The sequence below is a fragment of the Miniopterus natalensis genome, chromosome 18, assembly GCF_054644295.1.
Source record: "Miniopterus natalensis isolate mMinNat1 chromosome 18, mMinNat1.hap1, whole genome shotgun sequence".
NCBI classification, from domain to species: Eukaryota; Metazoa; Chordata; class Mammalia; order Chiroptera; family Miniopteridae; genus Miniopterus; species Miniopterus natalensis.
In genome coordinates, this window is record NC_142098.1 from 33,365,664 (window position 1) to 33,389,429 (window position 23,766).

General features: G+C 53.5%; 1 protein-coding gene and 1 pseudogene across 2 annotated transcripts in view; both read right to left on the reverse strand.

Moving 5' to 3' along the window:
* The window catches only part of CPNE2 (copine 2), a 37,362-nt gene extending 23,327 nt beyond the window's left edge, over window positions 1-14,035 (reverse strand). Inside the window, exons 1-3 of one of the 2 annotated variants that reach the window (XM_087826636.1) lie at window positions 13,901-14,035; window positions 2,583-2,800; window positions 655-834 (exon numbers count right to left, since the gene is read on the reverse strand). In XM_087826636.1, the coding sequence (XP_087682762.1) occupies window positions 655-834; window positions 2,583-2,800; window positions 13,901-13,970 (468 nt within the window). In that variant the 5' untranslated portion in view covers window positions 13,971-14,035. Of the gene's footprint in view, window positions 1-654; window positions 835-2,582; window positions 2,801-5,299; window positions 5,573-13,900 lie in introns of those variants that run through there. The other variant, XM_016206544.2, reaches the window with a different exon arrangement.
* LOC148091053 (uncharacterized) lies at window positions 10,172-12,925 on the reverse strand (annotated as a pseudogene).
* Window positions 14,036-23,766: the final 9,731 nt, after the last annotated feature.

The window sequence follows — 23,766 nt, forward strand, 5'->3', positions numbered from 1 at the left end:
GTTTTCATTTTATTCCCTCACCATCCCTATAGGCTGGGTAGTCATCATCATCCCCAAGTGAAATATGGGGAAACAGGCCCAGAAGGGGTTGGGGCTTGTCCAAGGGCACACAGCCATAAAGGATAATTGGAACCTGGGTCTGGGGCTCCTAGCCCTGCAACCTCCCAATCTCTGTAAGCTCACCAAGGACTGAGCTAAATGGGGAAGTGTGGCCCAGAGGGGGAAAGGAAGTTGCCCAAGGTCACACAGTGAGCCAGCCACGAAGTAGGACTACCATGGATGTACTGGTTGCTGGTCAGATCCTCCTACCCCAGGAAGTCAAGACCACACTTGATTACTTCTAACAATCAGTAGCCCTGGCCACGTGAGGCCCCCATTCCTGTGTGGCAACATTTGGCTGGCACTGTGCTCTGTCTTCCAATGCGAGCTCTTCACCTGGCCCCAAATCTACCAGGCTACTTCCCTCCTTTTCTGCCTGCTGGCCCCTCAAGCTATCTGTATTTGTGATGCCACCTCAGAAGCTAGCCAGTAAAATGGGGCCAGGGAAAGCAGAAGAGACTCTCTCCAAGGGAATGCCCTGTCCTTGGGAGCTGGGTGACATCTGGGGGTCGGGGAGCTGCCTTGCCCCCGTCCCCCTGGAGTGGCCCCGCTCACCACGCCCAGGCTACAGGAGAACTGGCCCAGGAAATCATGCTCGTCGAGCTGTGTGCTGGACTTGTCCTGGTCGAACAGGGCGAACTTGAGCTTCTGCACCTCCTCAAAGTGGTAGTCAAGGACAAACTTCTTGGAGAATGCGGGGTTGAGGTTGTTGATGGCCGTTTCTGTCCTGTCGTACTGGCAGAGAGGCAGGGAAGTGGGGGTCAGAGCCAGGCACTGGCTCAACCCTTCTCGGGCTGCCAGAAATCACTTGCCAACTCACTGAACACCGACTCTGTACCAGGCACTTGGCCAGTTACCTGGATGGCTGCAGCAATCATCACTCTCAGCTCACAGAGGAGGACACTGAAGCACAGAGAGGTTAAGTGACTTCCCCAAGGTGGAACAGCTAGAGGGACAGGCCAAGATTTGAACTCAGGTCTGACTCCAGCACCCACACTCTTAACTCTTTGGCTCTGGTTCCATACCTAGGTGCCAGGATAAGAGCTTGGGCCCTGTCCCTGCTTAGCTAGGTGGCAGAGGGCAAGTCCCTTTTCCCATCTGTGCCTCAGTTTCCACTTCTGTAAAAAGAAAGGATTTGGCTCTCTGTGCTTTTAATTATTTTTATTTTGGGAGAATCCTTTTTCAAATCACATTTTACATGGAAGCTGAGAGAGGAAACAGAAAGAAGGAGGGATCCTTAGGGGGAGGGAGTGGCTGGGGACTTCCCACCTCCCCAAGGGCAGATGTTTGTACCTTGTACAAAATCCTAGAATGTCAAAACTGGAATTGTGCAGCCCCCAAAAGTCCCATCTACTGTGGAAACTGAGGCCTGGGCAAGGACAGGGCCTGTATTGTGCGTCAGTGGTAAGGCTGGGACAGGAACCCTGCCCCCTGGCCTCTCCAAACAGAGGCCCCAAACCGCAGAGTCTGGGTGACCGTCTATTTTGGGGCCTGGGCTGTGTGGATTTTTCCTCCCACCCAGTCCATGTCCAAGGGCCAAAGCAGCAAGGAGAGGTCTTGCTCCTGGGCTATTTTTAGCCAGGGTGGCCTGCCTGGGTGGGAGGGAGATAGTCAGGAAGGGTGGGGGGAATGCCATGAGTGGGGGTGGGGGGCAGTGGGAGAGGACACCATTCCCCAAAGGGCAGGCAGGGGTTCTAGAGACCTGGCAGAGGGGACAGGATACTCCAGACAGGCTGGCCTCAGGCCTGGAGCTCCCCCCACTGGCCAGGAGTCCTCAATTGACCCCATGTCCCACCTCTTACTTCTGGTTGTGTCTCCAAACCACTGGGTGACACAGAGAAGTCCTGCCTGCTCTGGGCCCCAGTTGCCCCTCTGTAAAATGGGTCAACAATCTCAACACCATTTCTTTGGCATCGTAAGGAGCCAACATCTGTGGAAAGTCTTTGTAAACCACAGTATGTCTAGTGGGATATCCACTGTGGCCCAGTTAATTATGATGACAAAGAGATACATATTTTGGGAAATCCACATCATATAAAACTACCTGGAAGGCTGAATACCAAACTTTTAACAGAGGTTCTCTCTGACAGGCAGGTCCCCCACATTCTGATTTTCTTCTTTAGGTCCATCTGGCTTTTCTAAATTTACTACAATGAACATAGACCCCTTGGGAATAGGAACAGAGCGATTTTTAAAACTGGAGAGTCTTAGCAGTTTGGATTTTTCAGCATCCTCATGCTGCATCACTCCCCAGTCCTCAGGCCCAAGCTTTCCAGTTCTGAAGTCCCTGGCTGCGGCCTCATCGACATCCTCAGCCCTGGGCTCTTCAAGGTAGGCAGAAGGTAAAAACTCTCATTTCACAGATTAGACAGTCTCAGAGAGGGATAGCCACTTGGCAAGGCCCTGACGGAGAGGCCCGGGGATCCAGTGGGAGCCCCTCCCCAGCCACCTAGCCACCCCCACCCCCCACAGATGGGCCTCACCTCAATCCACCTGCCATCATTCTCTGTAAAAAGGACACAGAAGGGGTCAGACTTGGAGGTGACGTCCCGGTCCAGCAGGTTCTGACCACTCACAGACAGTTCCACCTTGCACATGCAGTACTGGGAGCCCATGGGGGCAGCCCCTGCTGCTGGGGCGCCCCCACCTGGTATGTAGGACATGGGGGGTGGCGGTGGTGGCGGCAATAGTTCCTGGCAGTCTGCAGGGATAGGAATGGGAGGTCAGAGAGAGGGGACAGACATCTACCACACCACCTGACCTTCAAGATGTGGGTAGAAACATAGAGGTAAGGTGTGTTTGTGGGGAGGGGGATAATATGGACAAAAGACTGGAGAAAGAAGAACGCGGGAACAAAGAGACTCTGGTCCATGTGTTTGTTTTTGAAGTTAGTTTCTGCTTTGGTCAATCTTTACCTGTGAGATACACACAGGTCTGAGTTGCCCCAGCCAGATCAGCAACAAATCACAGTGAACATGGGCATCCCAGACATTCATTTTGCCAGGAAAACCTGGGCTTCTCCTGAGCAGGTAACATGTTGTCATTTTATGGCTACAGCAGAGCTTGTAATTACTCAGGTTTCCCTCTTTGCTTTGGCCACTAGGAAGCTCACTTCTGGCAACTTATCCAAAACTTGACCTTGTTCATTGTCTATCTTGTTCATCTCGTATCCTTGGCCTAAACACGTGACTGGTGCATAGGATGCACTCAATATATATTTGAATTTTAAAAAAGCATGTGTATAAATCAATGAACAGATAAGCCCTCCATCTCTCTCAGATCCTGCCTCAGTTGGTCTTTATCCTCAAAGTAGAGTTTACCCTTTCACTTGTACACAACTTCCCAAAGTTCCACACACTTGATCTCATGTACCCCTCTGGGACGAAGACTCCAACTTTCTGTGCACCCAAGCCCTGACTGAACTGAGCACGTCACTTTCAGTCTCTAATTCTTACTCAGTCTTGTGGGGCAAACGCTAGTATCGACCCATTTTCCATAGGAGGACACTGAGGCTGATTCATTCACTCTAGAGTGTTTACTGAGCACCTACTAGGTCCCAAGCACTGTGCCAGGGCTGGGATCCTGCAGCAGGAAGACTGTCCAGGTTCAGCCCTCACATTCCTATCTGGCTGAGAAAGTGGGAACAGGAGCCAGGTCTCCGGGCTGGAGGCTCTGTGGGGAATTGGGGCTTTATTCTGGGAGTGACGAAAGTCTTGGAGGATTTTAAGCAGACAGGTGATATGATCTGATTTCTGTTTTTAAAAGCTCACTCTGGCTCCCGTGGGGAGAAAAGGCTGTCAGGCTAAACAGAGGGAGCAAGGAGGCCGGTGAGGAGGTGGCTGGCATCCAGGCAGGGATGACCGAGCCACAGTGGCAGTGCTGGGCCCTCTCTCCCTCCCTCTGACCCTGGCCACAGGCCACTCTCTGAGTACCAGCCTTTCTCGGGGCAGTCACAGGCTCCAGTCTGCAGGTGAGTGTGGGGTTGGCGCCAGAGGCCCCTCTTCCCCTCCAGACAGCGCCTCCAGGCATGCCTGGCAAGGAGAGGATCTGGACAGTGACAAAGCCCGTGCTCAGCCCCCTCCCTCTTACCGTCTGTCCCTAGAACCTCATTATAATCACATGAGCCCAGAGCGGCAGGGCAGCACTGCAATTTGCCTGCAGGATTTATTCTTGTCGTGTAAAAATTAGTTTGCATGAAGGGGCTGGAGAGCTGCGTTCCCTTTCACTGAGAGCAGCTGGGTGGCCACGCAGAGCAGGGGAGGGGTGAGCATGACCCTCAGAAGGGTGGGGGATAGCAATGTCCAAACTGGACATCTTGCCATGTGGCTGAAAGAATGCCTGCTTATACTTACAGCCACTTAGAGATGGGGTGGGGCACGAGTCACCCCATTTTATAGATAAGGAAACTGAGGCTGAGAGAGTGGAAGTCATCTGCCCAAGGTGTCATGGCCAGGAAACAGCAGGGGCAGGGTGTGAGCAGGGTCTCCAGACTCCCAGGCCCATGCATGGCTTTCTGCCAAGGTGGGGGGACTAGGACCTAGGTGGGAACAGCTGGGTATCAGACAGACCAAAGGGAGCCTGAGACTGAGAGGGCCTCAGAGTGCCCAAGGTCACCAGTTTCTCTAGGGTCACCCTATCTACACCCCTGCCTCTCCCATCACCACTGATGGGGTGGGTTCCAGCTTATCTACCCCCTCTCTACTTTACAGGCTCCCTCCATGACATGCTAGATGCCACCTGGGCCACCATCCCCCCTTCTGCCAAGTCAGACAGCTCTGTTTTCATCCTGAGGGGGGTCAGGTACACACACTCAGATTCATGCACTTCCTCCCACATGGACACAAGTGTATGGTCACATATACACGTACACACATGTCCCCAGACTAACAGATGCAAAGGCATGCTCGCATATGAACACTCTGGGGCCACTTCTCCCCACCACCGCTCTCCCCTGGTCCAAATCACCATCATCACTCGCCTGGATTACTGTACTGTCCTCCTACCCCTCACTGGCTGAGGCCTGGCTGAGGGTATGGGCCAGAGGGCCAGGTCACAGGGAGGGTCGGGCTGGGTGGGGTTCCTCAGAGCCCACTGCCACTCTCTGGCTCAGCTCACAGGCCCCAGCTAGAGTGAGCAATGGGTGGGGGGGAAGGGGCGCTCCTCCCCCAGCTCGGGGCAGGTCCCCCCATCCCCAACTCACCCTCCGGCTGGAAGCCTCTAGATCCCCGAAACGGGGAGCACATGATGTCCAGAGTTGGGGCAGGCCTGGTCAGAGTGGGCCCCTCTGTGCCAGCCCAGCGGCAGGCAGGCAGGACCCTGAGGCCTGACGCAATGGAAAAAGAAACCACAGCTCAGGCTGGGCCGGGCCCCCTCCCCTCCTACTCCAGCAAAGAGGGCAGGCGGGCAAGGTGTCATTAAGGGAGGGTTGGGCCTGCCATGCGCATCTGGGCAAGAGGAAAAGGCTCCTTGGTGCAGCACCCGCCCCACAGGTAATTTGAGGTTTCAGGCTGGAGAGGGGGCACAGGAAAGCCAGGCAGGGCCTGCTCACCGATGGTGCTGACTCCTGGCCCAGATGGGCCCAGGTCCCCAGGGAGGGGGCTGGAAGGCAGGAAAACAAAACTAGTAGCCTCTTTTACAGATGGGTTAACTGAGGCAAAGAGAAGGCAGGGCTTGGGGATTCCCATTCATTCACTCAACAAACACTCTTGAGCACCCAGCAATGAACAGCAATAAACAAGACACAGAGGTTTCAGCCCCCTCAGGGTCCACTGGCCCCAGCTTAGATGTCTTATTATTTAGGCTGAAGGACAGGATTTGGAGACTGGTGCTGAACCACAGATCTAGAACATTCTGGTTTTAGCCAGCAACCTAAGAACCCATCATTCTTGACTTCTCTTTCCTTCACCTCCTATGTCCAGCTGCCGCTGCCGATTCCACCTCCAAGCTGCATCCAGCATCGTCCCCATCTCCCCCGTCCACTGCCTTGGACTGGCCAGGCCCCCATCATCTTGCGCCCAGCCATGCACTGGCCCATGACAGGTCTCACCGATGCAATCCCCGCCCCAACTCCCTTTTCCACACCACAGCCAGAGGGCGTCTTTAAATATTCAAATCAGATGCTGCCACAGCTCTACCAGAAAATCTTCCAGTGGCTTCCCCTTCCAGGTCACACAAAACCCCAAATCCTACTCCAGGCCGATGGGGCCCTGCCTGACCTGACCCTACCTCATGTCACCTTCCCCCTCACTCCCTCTGTTCCAGCTGCACTGATCTCCTTCCGCTCTGCAGACATAACCAGTCAGTACCGTGCAGAGGTTAAGAATACAGACTCTGGACTCAACCTAGGTCCGAACCACAGGCTCTGCTTACCTGCTGTGAGACCTCATGCAAGTTTCCCCCTTCATAAAATGGAAACAGTAAGGGTGATCTCTTGGGTGATTGTGAAGAGTAAGTGAGGTACAGCCCTCAGAACAACACTGTGTAGCTTGTGTTATTCAGTGATTCTTGATGTATGGGGGGGCAGGTGAAAACCTCAGGAGATGTGTGAAGTTCATGGTTTATGTAAAGGGGGCAAGGAGTTTAAACTGGTTGAGAAATGTGTCTCTAGGCTCCCTTCTCAGCTGGTAGACACAGTGCAGGGAGGCCAAGGTGGTGGATGGGGGCCAGGGAGGTAGTTAACAGGCTCAGACCCACACTCACAAGCCCTCCAAGGTGCTTGTGACTCCTGAGACGTGGCCTCCAGGACCCTCAGGGCCTCTCCCACAAGTCTTGCTCAGTGGGGTCTAATCACTGACAGCAGAGGCTCCAGGGTGGCCCTCGGCTTTCACCGCTCCAGGTGTGGTTCCCAGATGGACGGCCTCAACCTTTCCTGGGAGCTTGTTACAAATACAGCATCCTGAGTCCCCAACCAGACCAGGCCGGCTCAGTCAGAGTCCCTAGACTGGCACTTACCTACCTGTGCTTGAACAAGCGCGCTGGTGATTCTGCAGTGGGCTCAAGTTCACACAAATCCACAGATCTCTGAGTTTGAAACCTCTGGCCTGGATGGTAACACTCTGTTCACTGGAACCCTCAGCTAATCAGACATGGGTCCCACTGGCCCTGATGGTTGCATTTACTGAACCTACAGCATTGGAACATGTCTTGAAGGAGTCCAGATCTAAGTTACCTCTTTCACCCCATTTTCCAGAGGAAAAGATCCAGGAAGACAAATGGCAGCTGTATTAGGGTTCTCCAGAGGAAAAAGAACCAATAGGATATCTATATACAGAGGGAGATTTCTTTTAAGAAAATGGTTCACATGATTGTGGGGCCTGGCAAGTCTGAAATCTATAGGGCAAGATGGGAGGCTGGAAATTCAGGTGGCTGTTGACATGGCAGTCTTGCCTCTGAAATCCACAGGGCAGGCGAGGCAGCCTGAAAACCAGGCAAGGTTTCTGTGTTGCAGTCTTGATGTTGAATTCCTCTTTCTTGGAGAAAGCTAGGCCTGTGCTTTTAAGGCCTTCACCTGATTGGAAAAGGCCCACCCACATAATGGAGGGTAATCTGCTTTAATAAAAGTTTACTGATTTGGCCGGCCGGTGTAACTCAGTGGTTGAGTGTCGACCCATGAACCAGGAGCCCACGGTTCGATTTCGGGTGAGGGCACATGCCCGGGTTGCAGGCTTGATCCCCAGTAGTGGGCATGTAGGAGGCAGCCGATCAATGATTCATCATTATGTCTGTATCTCTCTCTCTCCCTCTCCCTTCCTCTCTCTGAAATCAATAAAAACATATTTTTTTAAAAATTTAGTGATTTAAATGTTAATCTCATCTAAAAACACCTGCACAACAACATCAGACTGGTGCTTAACCAAAGAACTAGTCACCATCACCTAGCCGAGTTAGCACACATACTTAACTATCACAGCAACCTTCAGCTCCTAGAAGACCTGCCAGGGGGCAGGTTTCTGTTTCTCAGTCTGAGTGCTGCTAACACAAATGTTTTTGGTTTGTAAACAGTCACTGAGTTGTACATGTTGGAAATCTGCTCTCTTTTGTATGTTACACTTCAAAAAAATGTTAAAAATAACTTAGGGACTCCTCTATAAAGGCCCTCCTGCGCCCTAGTCATTTACATCGTCACTATATTGTAACTACTAGCTTAGGAAAAGTCATCCTCGCTTGAGCTTAAAGATGGGACCAAATCTTATTTTCCTCTCTCTTGTTCCCAGCACAAAGAGGCAGAGGATGGGAACTTGACAAATATTTGCTGAAAGTGAGGAAGAGTGAAGGGACAAGGAGCCAAGGCATCTTGGAATCGTAGAAGCCGGGGAGTACAGATTCACAGAATTCCAGGATTCGGGAATTGTGGGATTTTGGAATCATGGGTTCTTGGAATCTTTTTTTTTTTTTTTTAACATATCTTTATTGATTTCAGAGAAAGGAAAGGAGGGGGAGAGAGAGAGAGAGAAACATCAATGATGAGAGTCATTGATCAGCTGCCTAGCCCGCAACCCGGGCATGTGCCCTGACCGGGAATCGAACCCCGATCTCCTGGATCCTAGGTCGATGCTCAACCGCTCAGCCACGCCGGCAGGGCTTTCTTTTTTTCTTTTCTTGGAATCTCTTGAGCTGAAAGGTTTCTAACATTTATTTGGTCCCACATTCCAGCCACATACCAACTCCAGCCACAGCCCCATCACCCCAACCTCCCACGGCCCTGGTTCTCTGGGGAGGTGGGGTGAGCCCCAAGCTGCCATGCTCCCGGGCCCTCCCTGCATACCTATTGCTAAGGGCTCCTGACAGGCAGTGCGCAGCCCCCAGAGAACAGGCTGGCGCTCTCATCAAGGTGGGGGGGCGGCATCTCAACACAAATCACTTCACTTCAGCTAAGGCACTGGCTGCTGCGCTCAGAAGACACCGCACTCCCGACAGGCAGCCAGGCCATTATGGGGATAAATATAGATACAGACAGCACACGAGAAGGATACAGCAGGGGTTGGCCCCGAGGCCCCCAGCTCTCACCGGACCACACCCAGAGGGAGGCTCTTCCCCACAGCCCCCTTCTAATCACTAAGCTCTGCCCCCAGGGGAGGGGGCTCCCTGGGGCACTGGGTTCATCCTGCCCCTGCCCCGGCCTCCCTTCTAGCCTCAGCTCCTTCACCCGCAAAGTGGGCTGGCGATGCCCTGCCCTCGCGCTTCCCAGGAAGCAGGATGGGGAAGGGTGTGGATGTGCTCTGGGATTCCAAAAGTACTTCAGGGACCTTTGGGTGGATCTGGCCAGGTTCAGAGGTTGGACCAAGCTAATGGGCGATGGGGGAATGGTGACAATGACCACAAGCCAAAGTCGTGACAACCTGGCTTCATTCAAATGGATGACATGGGGCACAGCCCTGTGGCCCTACCCTGTGGTGCCCACACCCACCCAGGGGACTACCGTGGAGAAGACTAGGAGACAGGGGCTCCCAACTCTGTGTGAACTCCCGCAAGTCTCTTCCCTTCTCTGTGCCCGTTTCCCTGCCTGTCAAGGGCTTGGGCTCCTTCCAGCCTTGGGGACTCTACAAATGCCCCTCAGTCTTTCCTCGGTTGCTCTGGCTCCCAGCCCCAGGCTCCCGCCCAGTATCGCTGGCCTAATACGGCCTGAAAGTCCTCTGGACCCGCTCAGTGCCTGAATCCCCTCTGGGTTCCTGCAGTGGCAGCCTCTGCTCACATTCCCCTGCGGATGGGATCTCCCCATTTTGTTGTGTGGGTTGGTGTTTTTTGTGTGTTTTTTTAATCCTCACTCGAGGATATTTTTCCCATTGCTCCTCAAAAAGAGTGGAAAGGGGACAGAGAGAGAAACACCGATGTGAGAGAGAAACATCGATTGGTTGCTTCCCACATGCGCCCCAACCAGGGCCAGGGATGGAGTCTGCAACCAAGGTATGTGCCCTTGGCCAAATCGAACCTGAGGTCCTTCAGTGTGTGGGCCGAAGCTCTAATCACTGAGCCAAACCGACTAGGGCTCCCCCCCACCCGGCCCCCGTTTTATTAATGGCTCCTGGCAGTGAGCTGGTGTTCCTGCTACACTGAAGAGGCACCAACTCCCCTCATGCAGACAGTGGGGACAGTTCTCTCTTGCAGCCCAGGCAAGAGGCACACACCCAGGAACCCAGGCCCTCCTTGGCAAGTCCTTCTGCTCTTCAGGTCCTGGTCTCCCTGCAACTCAGGAGGTGGGCCCTGTTAGTACTGCCCCATTTTACAGATCAGAGAGCTGAGGCACAGAGAGGTTACGTCACCTGACTGTTAGAGGTTGAATTATGTCCCCCCAAAAGATATGTACCTCAGAATGTGATCCTATTTGGAAACAGGAGAGTTGCACACGTAATTGGTTAAGATGAGGTCATATTGGAGTAGGGTGGGCCCTTAATCCAACATGACTGATGTCCTTACGAAAGGACAGTTTGAAGACACAGAGGGAAGACAGCCATGAGGAGGTAGAGACTAGAGTGACACTTTTACCCTGTTTCATTCTCCTTATGGCATTTCCCCCTCTCTGAAGTTTGCTGCCTCTCTGTCATTTGCTTGTCTCTCCCAGTCCCCCCGCTCCTCAGAGCTCCGCGGTTATACTCTCAGCACAATCCTTGGCCAAGAGAAGCTGCTCAATTATTTGATGAGTGACAACCAATAAGTACATGATGGGGGAAGCCCTCCTGGAAGGCAGGGACCCACAGCCACAGCTGGAAGAGGAATTGTAACATCTGTGCACAGCCCTCTTCAATTTACAAGCCCTTTCATAGCTGCCTGCAGAACCCCATGAAGAAAGTAGTGGGAAGAGCTCCTGGTCTCAAGATCCCCATTCATGATTCTGCCACTCCATCACCCAACCTCACAAACCCATTTGACAGGAGGCTACAACGAGGGGCAGATTCAGCCACGCAGCTTACATTTACCAAGCACCTATCTCAGTGCAGGGAAGAGCCCTGAACCAGATGGACACTGTCCTTGACCGCTTGTGGAGCTGACACTCTTTGGGAAGGAGGGCAAATAATAAGCTGATACCCAAATGAACAAATAAGATGATTGTAGAGCGAGGCTAATCCCACGAAAAAGTAAGCAAGTTGGTGTGGTTGTGAGAGATGAGCGGCTAGTTTCATCCTGGACCCTGGAGGAAGTAGGTGTGGATGGGGCTAGTGGAGAAAGGCTCCAGGACACACTGGGCACCGCCAGGGAGTGGAGGCAGGGTGCCCAATGCGGGACAGGACACTGGGCTGAGAGCCAGGAAGCACCTCGGACCCACTCAGTCCTCAGGCATCATGTAGCCGCAGGAAGAAGCCACGACTCCCCTCGAGACCCTGTATTCTCCCTTCTGGGCAGTGGGGGTGGGACAAGATCAGCATCTTCTCCAGTTGCTGCCTGCCAAGGTCCCAGGGTGACCGGGCTTCCCAGCTCCCAAGAAGCCCACCCTGTGTCCTGCAACGGGCTGGGTGGGAGAGGAGGGAATCCCACCCGGAGGGAATCCCACCCTTTCTCTGAGGCCATATTCTCCAAAGGGGAGGGGGCTGGACTCCTGAAATGACTGCCCCTGAGTCAGCTGCCCCTGTAAGGGTGAGAGGAGGAGACATAGGGGGGCCTCCATCAGGAAGATGGGAACCTGGGGACTTCTCAGTAGGGGGCCTTACCTGGTGACAACTCTCCCTGCTCTGACAGGAGTGAGGGAATTCTTAGAGAACGCTCTTCTGCTTTCTGTCACCCCTTCCAGTCCTGTGAGGCCAGCTGGAGGAGGGGGAAATGGGAGCATCCACTGGGACTACCCCCCCCCCCGTGATGATCTCCTGGGCTTGGTAGCACCTTCCCACTCCGCCCCTGTCCTTGGAATAGCCCAACACTGAACATTTGAATCCTGAAGCTCCTCACTCCAGGTAGTAGGTGGGAGAGGGAGGAGCGGGCTGGCCTGAGGAAACCCCAGAAGGAATCATAAATGCTGTTACCCACATGGGACACTAATATGCCCATGGATAATGTCACCAACGGGTAAGGGTTACTGAGCTCTTATCGTGGACAGTCACAGCTCTGGCATACGAGCCCTATGTCATCAAATTGAGCCCTCACAATTACCTCTAAAGAAATACACAATATCCTAGAAGATTACAAACCTATAATGTTCTCACTACTTCATGGGCATAGAAACTGAGGATCGCCCCCGACCCTCTTCTTATGTCCCTGAGTTTTTCATTTTCATGGCTCTGGGAGGAAGTTCCCTTGAAACACTACCAGAGACACCAGACTTGCTGTCCATGAAGCACACCCCCCTTTGCAGAACACCTGCCCCTCATGCCTCTGGTTCCAGCCTCCAGCAGCCCTGTAAATGGAATTTTTCATACTTTGCTTCATTTTACAGATGGAAAACCCCAGAGCCCAAGGCATGCAGACAGGAAGTGGTGAGGAGAGCCCAGGTGTCCACATTCTTAGCCCCAGGTTCTTTCCATGAAGAAACCAGCCTGGGTGGCCCCTCCAACTCCGGCCAGTTATGTCGCCTGCCTACCTGGGGCAGTGCCAATGCTCACTGGGTCACTAGGCCCTGTGCCAGAGGCATTGCAATAAGCCTCTGCTTTCTGTTTGCTACCAGCCTCCCAGCACAGCCCTTGGATCATTAGCCCATTTTATAGATGAGAACTGGGAGCTCAGACCAGGGTGGGGGACAGGCACTGCTGGGTGGGTGTTCAGACCCAGGTCTCCCAAAGCTCCCAAACAGGGTTGACCACCGACAGGCTGCAGCCTGGAAGTATGCAACTGAATTACCCAATTACCCCAATTACCGAAGCTGTGGGTGCTCCAAGAAACAGAAGAAGCCCCCCACACTCATGACAGCCCACGCCCCTAGGCAAGCAAAAACTAATCTAAGTACAAACAAAACAAAGGGCCACTCAGATGACTCTCCCAGATCCCTTACCCTTGTCATTACCCTCAATACATAACAGGGCTGGGGATCACAGGCAGCAAGAGGAACCCCCAACTGGCTACTAGAGCCCTGGGTTCCAGTGCCAACTGTCACCCTGGGCAAATCACAGCCCCCTTTGAAGGAGACCCTTCCCCAAAGGGAATAGGGTGAGAAGGTGGAGGCCGGAGGATGGTATGGGGAGAAGAGGTAAGAACCCTCTATTTTCAGAGAAGCAGCCCTGCGATGAAAGGGGGTAACAAGAAGGAAGAAAGAGAATTTCTCTCTCTCTTTATGTGTGTGCCCCCCCCCCCCGCCCCCAAACACACAGGTGCCAGACAGTTTGGGCTTAAAAACTAGTTTGCAAACACACTCCGACTTCTGGAAAGCTGTCAGCTCCACTCCCTCTCTCGGCTCCCCCTTCTGGGGCTGAGAGCTGGCTCTCAGGCAGTTCCCTGGGGGCTGGGGGGGGCGGGGGTGAGAAGAGGGGCCAGCGCCAGTCAGGAGCCTGCTCGACCTCCAGTCTTCTGTAGCTGCGATGGTGACGGGGACTCCACCTCCTGGAGCCCCCGGGCTCCACCGGAAGGTAGGAGGGTCCCTAAAACAGCTGGGCTCAGATCCCCCGGGGGCGCAACCCACCTCCCGCCCCCTGCCTGCTTTCCCTACCCCTCGCCTTCGGCAGTCGGGGTGAAGCCGGAGCGCCCCCGAGTGGCCGGGTCGGAGCTGAGTCACCCAAAAGCCGGAGTCTGGGTGCGCGCGGGTGGCGGGGGCTTGAGGCACCGCAGCCCCCCGAGGCGGAACCCAGCCTCCTCTCCACCCGCCCGAAGCCGAGCCCCAAGGCCGAACTTGAGCACTCGCACCAAGGCGCCCCGCCCGCCCCTGGCCCTCCCGGGCCGCACTCACCGCGGGTCCCGGGGGCGCCGCCGCCCTCACCGCGCGGCTGCCGCTGCCCGCGCTCCGGGACGTTGGGCATCTCCGGGCGCTCCCCGCTCGGCTGGGCCCGCGGGCGCGGGACGGGCTCAGGGCGCTGCCCGCGCGGCCGTGGCCAGCTCGCGGGCGCTTCCAGCCGCTCAGGGTCCGGTCCTCCTCCCGGGCCGGGCGGGCGGGCGACAGTGGCGGCTCGGGCTCCTCCCCCCGGCCCGGGAGGGGCGGTGTGCGGAGGGAAGTGAGGAGGCGAGGCGGGCGCTTCCTGGAGGGGTGAGCGCTCCCTACGGGCGTGGCCGGGACACCGTCCCGCCCGCTGCCCGCGGCGGGCGCGCCCTGGCGCTCCGGGCTCTCAGCGCCGCGGGGGCCCCCACGCTCCAGGCCGGAATCCGAGGGTCCGGCGGTGCCCGGCTGGGACTCCGAGGACCGGAACGCCGCCGGTTCGCACGGCCCCAGGCGGCCTCGCCCGAGCCGCGGGCACCTCCGACTTCCCAACACCGTGCGCTCAGGTCCGCGGACGCGGGGACCGAGGGGTGCGCTCAGCCTGGGCCTGCGGGGTCCCCAAGGAGCCGCCTGCGGCCTGGACCCCAAGGGCTGATGGGCTCAGCGCCGCGCCCTCGGGGATGCGCCACAGGGCTTGGTTCTGGATCGCATTGGCCAGCACTAGGACCGCAGTGTTTTCTTTCTTTCCTTTTATTTTATTTTCGATAGTAAAAGAGCTGGGCATTTTCTTGCCACCAGAGACTGGGAAGATGACCCATATTTCTCTGACGACAAAGAAGATAAGATAAAGACAGTTCGAACAGTGCCTGAAGCTGGTCATCGAGAGGGCAATCAGGCGGGTCCTTGAGGCCCTGGCGCTGAACACCCCTCTTGCGAAGGCCTTTTCTCTGGAAGAGGCATCAGTTTAGGGATGCGTCTGTAGGGGGGTTCACGCTGCAGGCCACTCGGCGGTATTTATGTGCCCCCCGCCCCCACCAATTCAGTGTCTCAGGCAACGGAGCCTCATTTAATCAGACTGTGGGGGAAGAAGCTTCCCCAGACCTCAAGTCCAGGTCCAAAGCCCTTGGCCCTGAGGTTAACTCAGCGCTGGGGTTGTGGGCTTTGCATTTCGGGCAGGTGAGGGTTAACCTTGAGGCTCACGATGCTGCCTGCAACCTCCCTTCACATCTGAGTCACAGGCACTTGGATGCCTTAGAGGGGAGGCCACTAAAAAGCCCCAGGGCTCAGAGCTTTGTTCTCTGCCTGCCTGTCCCCCATCCATCCCTCTTTTCTCCAAGCTCTCCTCATCTTTCTTCCACCCAAAGTCCTCAAAGCCTTTAGCACAGTTAGGGAGCAAACCAATCTACAGGTGTTCTTAGACCCAGCTCCAGCCCCACTTCCTCCAGGAAGCCTTGCCTGATTGACCTGGCCCCCCAGAACCCCTCTGCTCTCCTTGCTCCAAACCAGGAGGGCCAGGCACTGAGATGGACAATGGTGGACCCAAGCAGACTCCCTCCCTTCAAGTTGTTCCCCTCCCCTCCCCCCCTCCCACTCCAGGGCCAAGACCATGACCCAGGCAATCATGTTATTGGACAAAAAGTGCAAAGGTTGGAGGCGGGTGGCACAGAAGACCCCACTCTGCCATGGGTCAGTGAGGCTTCCTCTAGGAGACCTGGGGATGAGGTAATTGGGCCTGCCCAGGAGCAAGAAGATCCTGGCCAAGGGGTCAGAGTATAAAGCCAGGGGTTACCGCAATTCCACTCCTTGGTATCTACCCAAAGAAAATGAAAACATATGTCCACACAAAAACCCATCCAGGAATGTTCATTGCAGCACAATTCACAATAGCCAAAAAAGTAGAAACCACTCAAATGTCCACCAACTGATGAATGGATAAACAGACTGTGGTCCATCCATACAGTAGAATATCATTTGGCCTTAGAAAGGTCTGATGCCCATGCAGTATGGATAAACTTTGAAGACATTATGCTAAGCAAAAGAAGTCAGTCACAAAAGACTACATATGCATGATCCCATTTCTGTGAAATGTCCACACTAGACAAATCCATAGAGATGGAAAGCAGATTAGTGGTTGCCTGGGGCTGGAGGGGAGAATGGGGAATGATTGCTGTTGGTTCAGGGGGTTCTTTGGGGATGATTAAAAATGTTCTAAAATTAGATTATAGTGGTGGTTACACACACCTGTAGATATTCTCTAAACTTGTATACTTTAAAGGGGTGAATACAATAGTATGTGAATTACATCTCAATAAAGCTGTCTAAAAAAAAATGTCAGGGATCAGGAGAGCCCAGAGGTCAGTTGTTTATGTCCAAATGCCCATCGTGAGTTGATTCTACACTCTGTCCTCGATTCACACACGACACAAGGCTGCTACTGCCAAATGTTGGAGGCAATCTTTCCTCCCCCTGGTAGAGACCTTTCTGTAGAAGCAGGAGGCCTGAATTTCCCTAAATAGGCCTATATCCGTGTGTGTGTGTGTGTGTGTGTGTGTGTGTGTGTGTGTGAAGCACCTGCCATCTGGGTATTTATTTCTGCATTCCTGGGCTGTCTGGACAAACAGATCAGGATAACCGGAGCTGCCTGCCCACTTCAGGGTGCTTGTGAATGAAAGTCACTTGAAGGAGCGCCGCCTGTGTGCCAGGCCCTGGCTGGCCTCAGGGGTGTGAGGGGGGAGAGGGGGAGAGGATGGAAGGTGATCCAGTTATTTAACACACATCACCCCAAACCTTTATTTATTTGTTTTTAAAAATCCTCACCCGAGTATATTTTTTCCATTGCTTTCAGGGAGAGTGGAAGGGAGAGCGAGCGAGCTAGAGATGAGAGAAACATCAATGTGAGAGAGGCCCATCCACTGGCCGCTTCTGACACGCAGCCCCAACTCGAACCGGGGATTGAGCCTGCAACTGAGGTACTTGCCCTTGGCCAGAATCGAACCCGAGACCCCCTCAGTCCACAGGCTAACACTCTAGTCTCTGAGCCAAACAGGCTAGGGCCCCAAACCTTATTATATCTCACAGTTCTGGAGATCAACTGGGCTCTGCTAGTTCAGTTTTGCTCAGGTTTTCTCAAACAATTGCAGCCAGACGATGACAGGCTGGAGTTATCTAGGTTTTCTCACACATGTCTGGCCTTTGGCGCTGGCTATCAGCTGGGACCACAGCTGGAACTGTCAGCTGGAACACCTATCCTTGACTGGTCCATGTGGCCCACGCTTCCTCGCAGCGTGGCAGCTGGGCTCCCAGAGTGAGCGCTCCAAGAGAACCAGGTGGGAGCCTATTCTCTTTTGTAGGACCTAGCCTTGCAAGTCACAGGAGGTCACTTCTGCTGATATAACCACTCCAGAGACACCACCTCTCCATGAGAAGAGTGTCACGGTCTCATGGTAGGAAGAGCATGTGGGATGGGAGATATTTTGGTGGCCATTTGGAACATGCCATCTGCCACAGGGTTTGACGTGGAGACGTATCAGTGGTGGAAACATCCCCTCAAGGACCTCAGTGTTAGAGCCAGGTGTGGCTGACCCCAGTGCCGAACCTCAGGCATAGAGTCATGGCCCAGGGTTGGAATCCCAGCCACTCCAGTTACTGCCTGGGTGAGATCACTCAGCCCTCTGGGCCTGTTTCCTCCTCTGTAAGATGGAAGGATAGAGTTAGTACCTCCTCCGTGGGTGATTGCGGGAATTCACTGAGCCCCTAACGTGGCTAGCATGGCACCAGGCGCTGCCGGACACCGGGGCTCATGTGTTGTTGTTGTTGTTTAGTTCCAGGGTTGCAGTCACTAATGCAAAGATGCCCTCTTCCAGGGTCAGGATGCCCAGGCCTCCTGGCCCCTCAGTCAGCCCCAGACATCTCCTTCAGCCCCAATCTTGCACTGGAGATTCGTGGGGGGGGGGGGGGGGGGAACGGATTGTGGGCCCAGCCCAGGAGACTGATGCTCCCAACCCAGCAACTCAATCTGGGGACCCTACCTGACCTTTGTTCTCTTGTGAAGGCCCCTCTTCCGTGGCCTAGTCATTTCCCATGACTAGGCTGATGGTCTCACATGGTGCCAGGTGAGCCCTGGCCCTGAGTCTGTGAGGGCTCTGTAAGGGCAGAGGTCGACTTCTAGGCAGCCAGGCAGGGGTAGGGCTCGTGTGGGATACGTAGCAAGGTGTGGCTGCAAGGGCCAAGGGCGAAGAAGGACTCCAGCTCTGGGAGCTGGGAAACACGTGAGTGGAGGTGGGGATGGGAGGAAGAGCAGCTGTCCTGGGAAACTTCCTCAGCCCAGCCCTGGGAAGATCTTGACCAAACCAGCCACTGCAAGGACTTTTTCTGGACACTCTAGATGTGTCCCAAGGGTGTGCCTGGTTTTGGCTGGGGCCCTCACCTTTAGGCCTGGCCTTGGTCCTTCTGGGGTGGGGCTGGGGGCAGAAGCAGGGCCAGGAAGGGCACACAGTCCTCCCACCTTCCCCAGCACCCTGCTCTCTGAAGAACACACAGAACCACAAACCAATTAAATCCTCAGCCTACACCACTCCAACATCCTCCTTTCCTTTTTGCTCCGGGGATTGGAATCTAAGCTCCACTAAATACTGGCTGTGTGACCTTGGGCAGGTCTGGTTGCTCTCTGGGCCTCTATAGTCTCATTTGTGAATGGGGAAGGTTGTTGCTGAGATTGTGGCTGTGGCTCTAGAGGAAATCACAGATGGTGAAGCCCCATCTGGAGCATAGAGGAAGGAAAGGCAGGCGACAGGATTCAGAACCCTCCCTGAGGGAGTAGAGAGATGAACCGGAAGGTCATCTTTGAGCTGGAGAAAGTAGGTCCTTGTGCCTTGTGTCATTTTGCACATCCCCTCACTGTACAGATGAGGAAACTGGGGCTGCACTGGTGGGATTAAGAGCCTCAAAATTTGAAAGTTAAGAGAGTAGATCCTAAGATTTTTCATCTCGAGGGAAAAAAATCATATTTCTTTTTGTGTGTATGTCTGAGATGATGAATGTGAATTAAACTTATTGGGATAATCATTTCACAATATATGTACATCAAATCATGCTGTACACCCTAAACTTATATAGTGTGTGTGTCAATTACATCTCTAAAACTGCAGGGATGGGGGGAGTGGGGAAAAAAGTTGCAAAGACCCAGATTTGATTCCTGGTGCTACCACTTACTAGCTGTGTGGCTCTGGGCAAGTTAGGAACAACCTCTGGGTCAGTGGGAAGGGAGGGTCACCAGGAACCTCAGGACAAAATAAGACCCTCAGAGGTGGCGGGTCTCCATCCATTGCTGCACTTAGCATTGCCCAGGGAGCCTTCTAAATACTCTATTTTTAAAAAGGTATGTTTAAAAAGCTCCCCAGGTGATTCTAATACACAGTCAGATCAAGGCTGAGATCCACTCACCGGTCTCCAGTCTGGCTAAGTTAAATGTGGTCCAGCAGTGTAGACCTCACAGGGTGGGGGTGGGGGCTTCTTAGGAACTTGGACTCCCAGGCCCCACCCCAGTCCTGCTGAGCCAGAATCTGCATGTTAACAATATCCCCAGAAGATTCAATGCACATTGTGGTTTCTGTAAGTGCCATTTGATCGTTTGGGAAGTGCGGCTGGACAGTGGATTTCAGATGTGTGTGTTTGGGGGAGGCCAGAGGGCACAATTTGGGAGGACTTGAGGCCTGTGTGGACCAGAAGGGAGAGTCAGTGACTCCCATCAGAAAGGTAGACATTCAATCTGTAAAACCATAGGATGGAGGCCAAGTGGCAAAATGAGCTTATCCCAGCCTTGCAGATAGACATGGTGGCTTACCAGCCCGATTCTATTCTTTTCTTTTTTTTTTTTTAAGATAGCAATATACAGATCCTCTATATGTATAATTTTATTGATTTTAGAGAGAGAGGAAGGGAGAGGGAGAGAGAGAAACATCGATCGGTTGCCTCCTGCACTCGCCCCTGACTGAGGGTCAAACCCGAAACCTGGGTATGTGCCCTGGCTGGGAATCAAACTGGCAACCTTTCGGTGCACAGGACAACTCCCCACACCGGCCAGGGCCTGGTCCCATTCTTAGTGAGAAGGCTGAAGCTGAAATCGGGAACAGCATCTTGAGTACACTGCTTGCTGGCCCATAGCCTTACCTTTCTTTGAATTTTGTTTTCATGTATGTATTTAAACAGCCTACTTTGAGGAGGAAGGGAGCAGGAAGACTGGCCCCCATCAGTGTTGAATAGAAAAATAGTCCAGGCCTCCAAGCAGGCAGGTGGCAGGAGAGGCAGGTTCTTAATAAAATGAACAAGGGGATTGATCGCACACCAAGCAGAGAAGCGCAGCCAGCTCTGCAGTGCTGAAAATACTGTGGATTTTTCAGGGCAGCTGATGAAAGTTTCTTGGAGCTTAGAACTTGGGCAGAGATGACAGGGAAAGAAGGAGAAGGGGAAAGAAAGTAAAACCAATATGCAGCAAATGCAAAGAATGTCCCTGAGCTCTGGCTGCTGCCGGCTGTGCATTGCACCTGGCCTGGAGCTTCTGGTTGGTGCTCTGTTCCTTCCTCAGCCAGGACTTCCCGGGTCAAGGCATTGGCAGGCTTTGAGGGACTCACACTCTAGTCTTGGGCAAGGACAGGAGGCAACACAACCCCTCTTGGCATGAAAGTGCACACTGAGGGCTCAAGGTCACCTCGGCACCATTTCCTGGGAAGGGGAGACAGAACTTTGGGCTCAAGGTTTGCAGGTAAACTTCTTGGATCCTCTATCTGCCCATCTCTTTTCCCATGACTAGGCTGATGGCCTCATGTGGTGCCAGGCGTGCCCTGACCCTGACCCTATAAGGGTGTCGCTGCATGGGGTGTGGGCGTTTGGTACTTGGCCAGAGGACTTTCTCCTTATGCTTGGCAGGGGATTGAGGACAACGTGGAGGTTGGCGAAGGTCAGGGCTGAGTCTTCCAGTTGACCCACTACCAGGCTGAGGCATCCCAGGCTCCTACACCAGGTAGAAACTGCCCCTACCAACACCTAACTTCCTTCTGGGTCCCGTGAAAGAAATTATCTCAGAAATCTGGGCCAGCCTGCCCCCCAGTGGTGCTCAGCGGTAACTGCACTTTCCCTGCTCGCTTTTCACAGTGCATTGCAGCTTTTTAGGAAGGCTTCCCAGGATGAGCCCCTCTTCCTCCACTCTCTTAACTGGTCCATCCTTCGCATGACCCAGGACAGTTCAGCTGCCACCTCGTCTCGTCCCCCCCCCAGCAGATTCCAGGACAGCCTGTAGGGCAGGGGGCCAAGGTCAGCATCAGGAGAGCAGGGAGGTGGAGGGGTGAAGACAAGGTGACAGGTGGGGAGGGCTGGGGCCAACGGGGGGGGGAGGGGTGCCCTGCAGGTACAAGAGGTACCAGATGGGGTGCTTGTGCACCCTCCCCTGAAGACTTTTCAGGGCACAGATGACTCCTTCCTCTCCCCAAAACCCATTCCCAAGTTGGTCGTCCCTCAGAACTCAGACAGCTTAGGACCTGGCTGTCCTGAGAGTTCAGAACACTTGGTTTGTGGAAACAGTGTCATGATCCAAACTTCCACCATGTATGTGCATGTGCCTCCATGATGATTTTTGTCACATCCATGCACCTCTTATGTTGTTTCATATTTTTCCTTAAATAGGTTCTCTCTCCCCTCCTTTTTTTTAACTTTAAGAAATTAATTTTTGCACTAGCCAGTTTTGCGCAGTGGTTAGAGCGTTGGCCGGAAGACTGAAGGGTCCCAGGTTTGATTCCAGCCAAGGGCACATACCTTGGTTGCAGGCTCAATCCTCAGCCCCAGTCAGGGCACATGCAGGAGGGAACCAATCGATGTGTCTCTCTCACATCAATGTTCCTCTCTCCTCTCTCTCTCCCTGCCTTCCATTTTCTCTTAGCAACGGAAAAAATATCCTTGGGTGGGGATTAAAAAAAATTAATCTTGGGAAACATTTATTACTACTATCAATGGAAAACCTATGTTGATGACTTAAATAGAAGGTAGTTACTGAGATACGCACAGGGCAAACTGCAGTATTAACTTCTAGCTGGAACCTATGTCCTTCCAAAGGTGCTAAGCCTGACCCCTGCTGGCTAAAAAGGGAGACTCACCAGTGTTAAGTGTTAAAGATGAATGAGCACTGATCTGAGACTTCCTCTTTGGTGTCAAGTAATAAATGATTTTAATGAGAAGCATTAAAATCTTTAGGATGCAAGCCTGAAATTTTATAATCATGTGCCCTGTACTTTAGGAAACAGCATTTTCTTTTATACTGTAGTCAGGGTCTCAGGCTAGTCCTGGCAGCCCAGTTTACCCCTGAGGCAGTGCAGCAAGGCCTCAAGGTTAGGTCTGAGTGCCTCTGATAGCTAAGGGGGAGGAGGAGGTGGGCAAGGCCAATGGGCAGGTCCGGGCCTGCTGGCTTCAACTACTCTTCACTACCCACAGGTGGTTCGTAAATCAAGGTTCCATAAATCAGGTGAGGTGGTCTATCCAGCCACCTCCCAAAGGGAAGGTCAGGAGCAATGAACCTTTAGGGACCCTCTGGTCCACTTCCCCTGCCCCCACTCCACAGGTGGGGAAACAGGCAGGAGAGGCTGAATGACCTGGCACAACATCACTCAAAGCTCAAGTGTTAAAACTTCCTTGAGAGATTTGAGCAAGAATGACCTTCCCCATTTAGAAATAGGAGGACCTCTGGGAGGAAGGGAGCGGTTCCAGGCCCTACAGCCGGCCAGGGCCATGTCCCAGATGCCCACTTTTCCCAGCACTCACAGGATTTTTTCCAGAGCCAGGCAGAGCACGAAGTTGGCAGCAAGGGGCTTGCTTGGCAGCCTGGTTTTCAATTTCAATGAGATTGAAAACCAGGCTGGGGAAGGAGAAGGGATCAGATAGAGGTGTCTGAGTCACGGCTACCTCCCCAGTTCCCCTCTCCCCATGCTGTAATCTGAACAGGGGTAAGCAGAGTGACCAGGGTCCAGGGCATGTGGGAGTCTTAGAAAAGTGCCCCTTTTAGCCCAAGGCTCCCCCTGGACCTGAGGCCTCTGTCTGTTCAAAGGCCTTCCCAGGTGTCAGAGAGGGCTGTCCCCCACCCCCCTCAGCTCCCCAGGAAGTCAGGGGAGGCTACTTACTCTGCCTAACTAATGGGAGCCCCTGACAGAAATGTGGGACCTGTCGGGCCAGGCTGCAGGGCAGAGACACACCTGTGAAAGGAACCCCCAGACACTCCCTAGCCTGTACCACAGCCAGTCCCCCTGCCCAGGCTCCACGGCTCCTACTCACCGAATCTCTTCCAAATGTGCGCATCTATCCAGGGCCTGGCCCAGGGCGGCCTGGCTGAATGAGTTTCACGTGGGTTCCACAGTTCAGGCAAATAGTTTCTCCAGACATCTTTTGCTAATCTGTGCAAATGGTGGGCTTTTCCTTAAACCCAGTCTATTGTCTTTTCTGAACCCTGGCTGAGCCCTGGGCTCTGAGTGGGGGAAAAAAAACAGGTGATGCAAACTTAGTCCCGCATTAAATATTTGTCTGGGGGTTGTTTTGTTTTGCAAATTAAACTTTAGCTAACTGCCTTCCTTTAAATATGGGTGAAATGACCTGCTCCCACATTATATACACCCCAAATTCTCTGACCTCATTTCCCACAGACTACACTGCTGTGTGGGAGAGGGTGGGACTTGCATAAAAACAAAGCAATGCTTTGTGTCATGCTTGGGTTTTTAGTCATCATGTTTTATATTTTGAAAAATCACATGAAAAGAGTGATATCTGTTTATCAAAGTGGCCAGGGATACAGGGAAGACTATCAGGGTCACCAGATCTGAAATTCAACTGGTGTGCTGCACGAATTTTTATTTTATTTTATTTCTTTA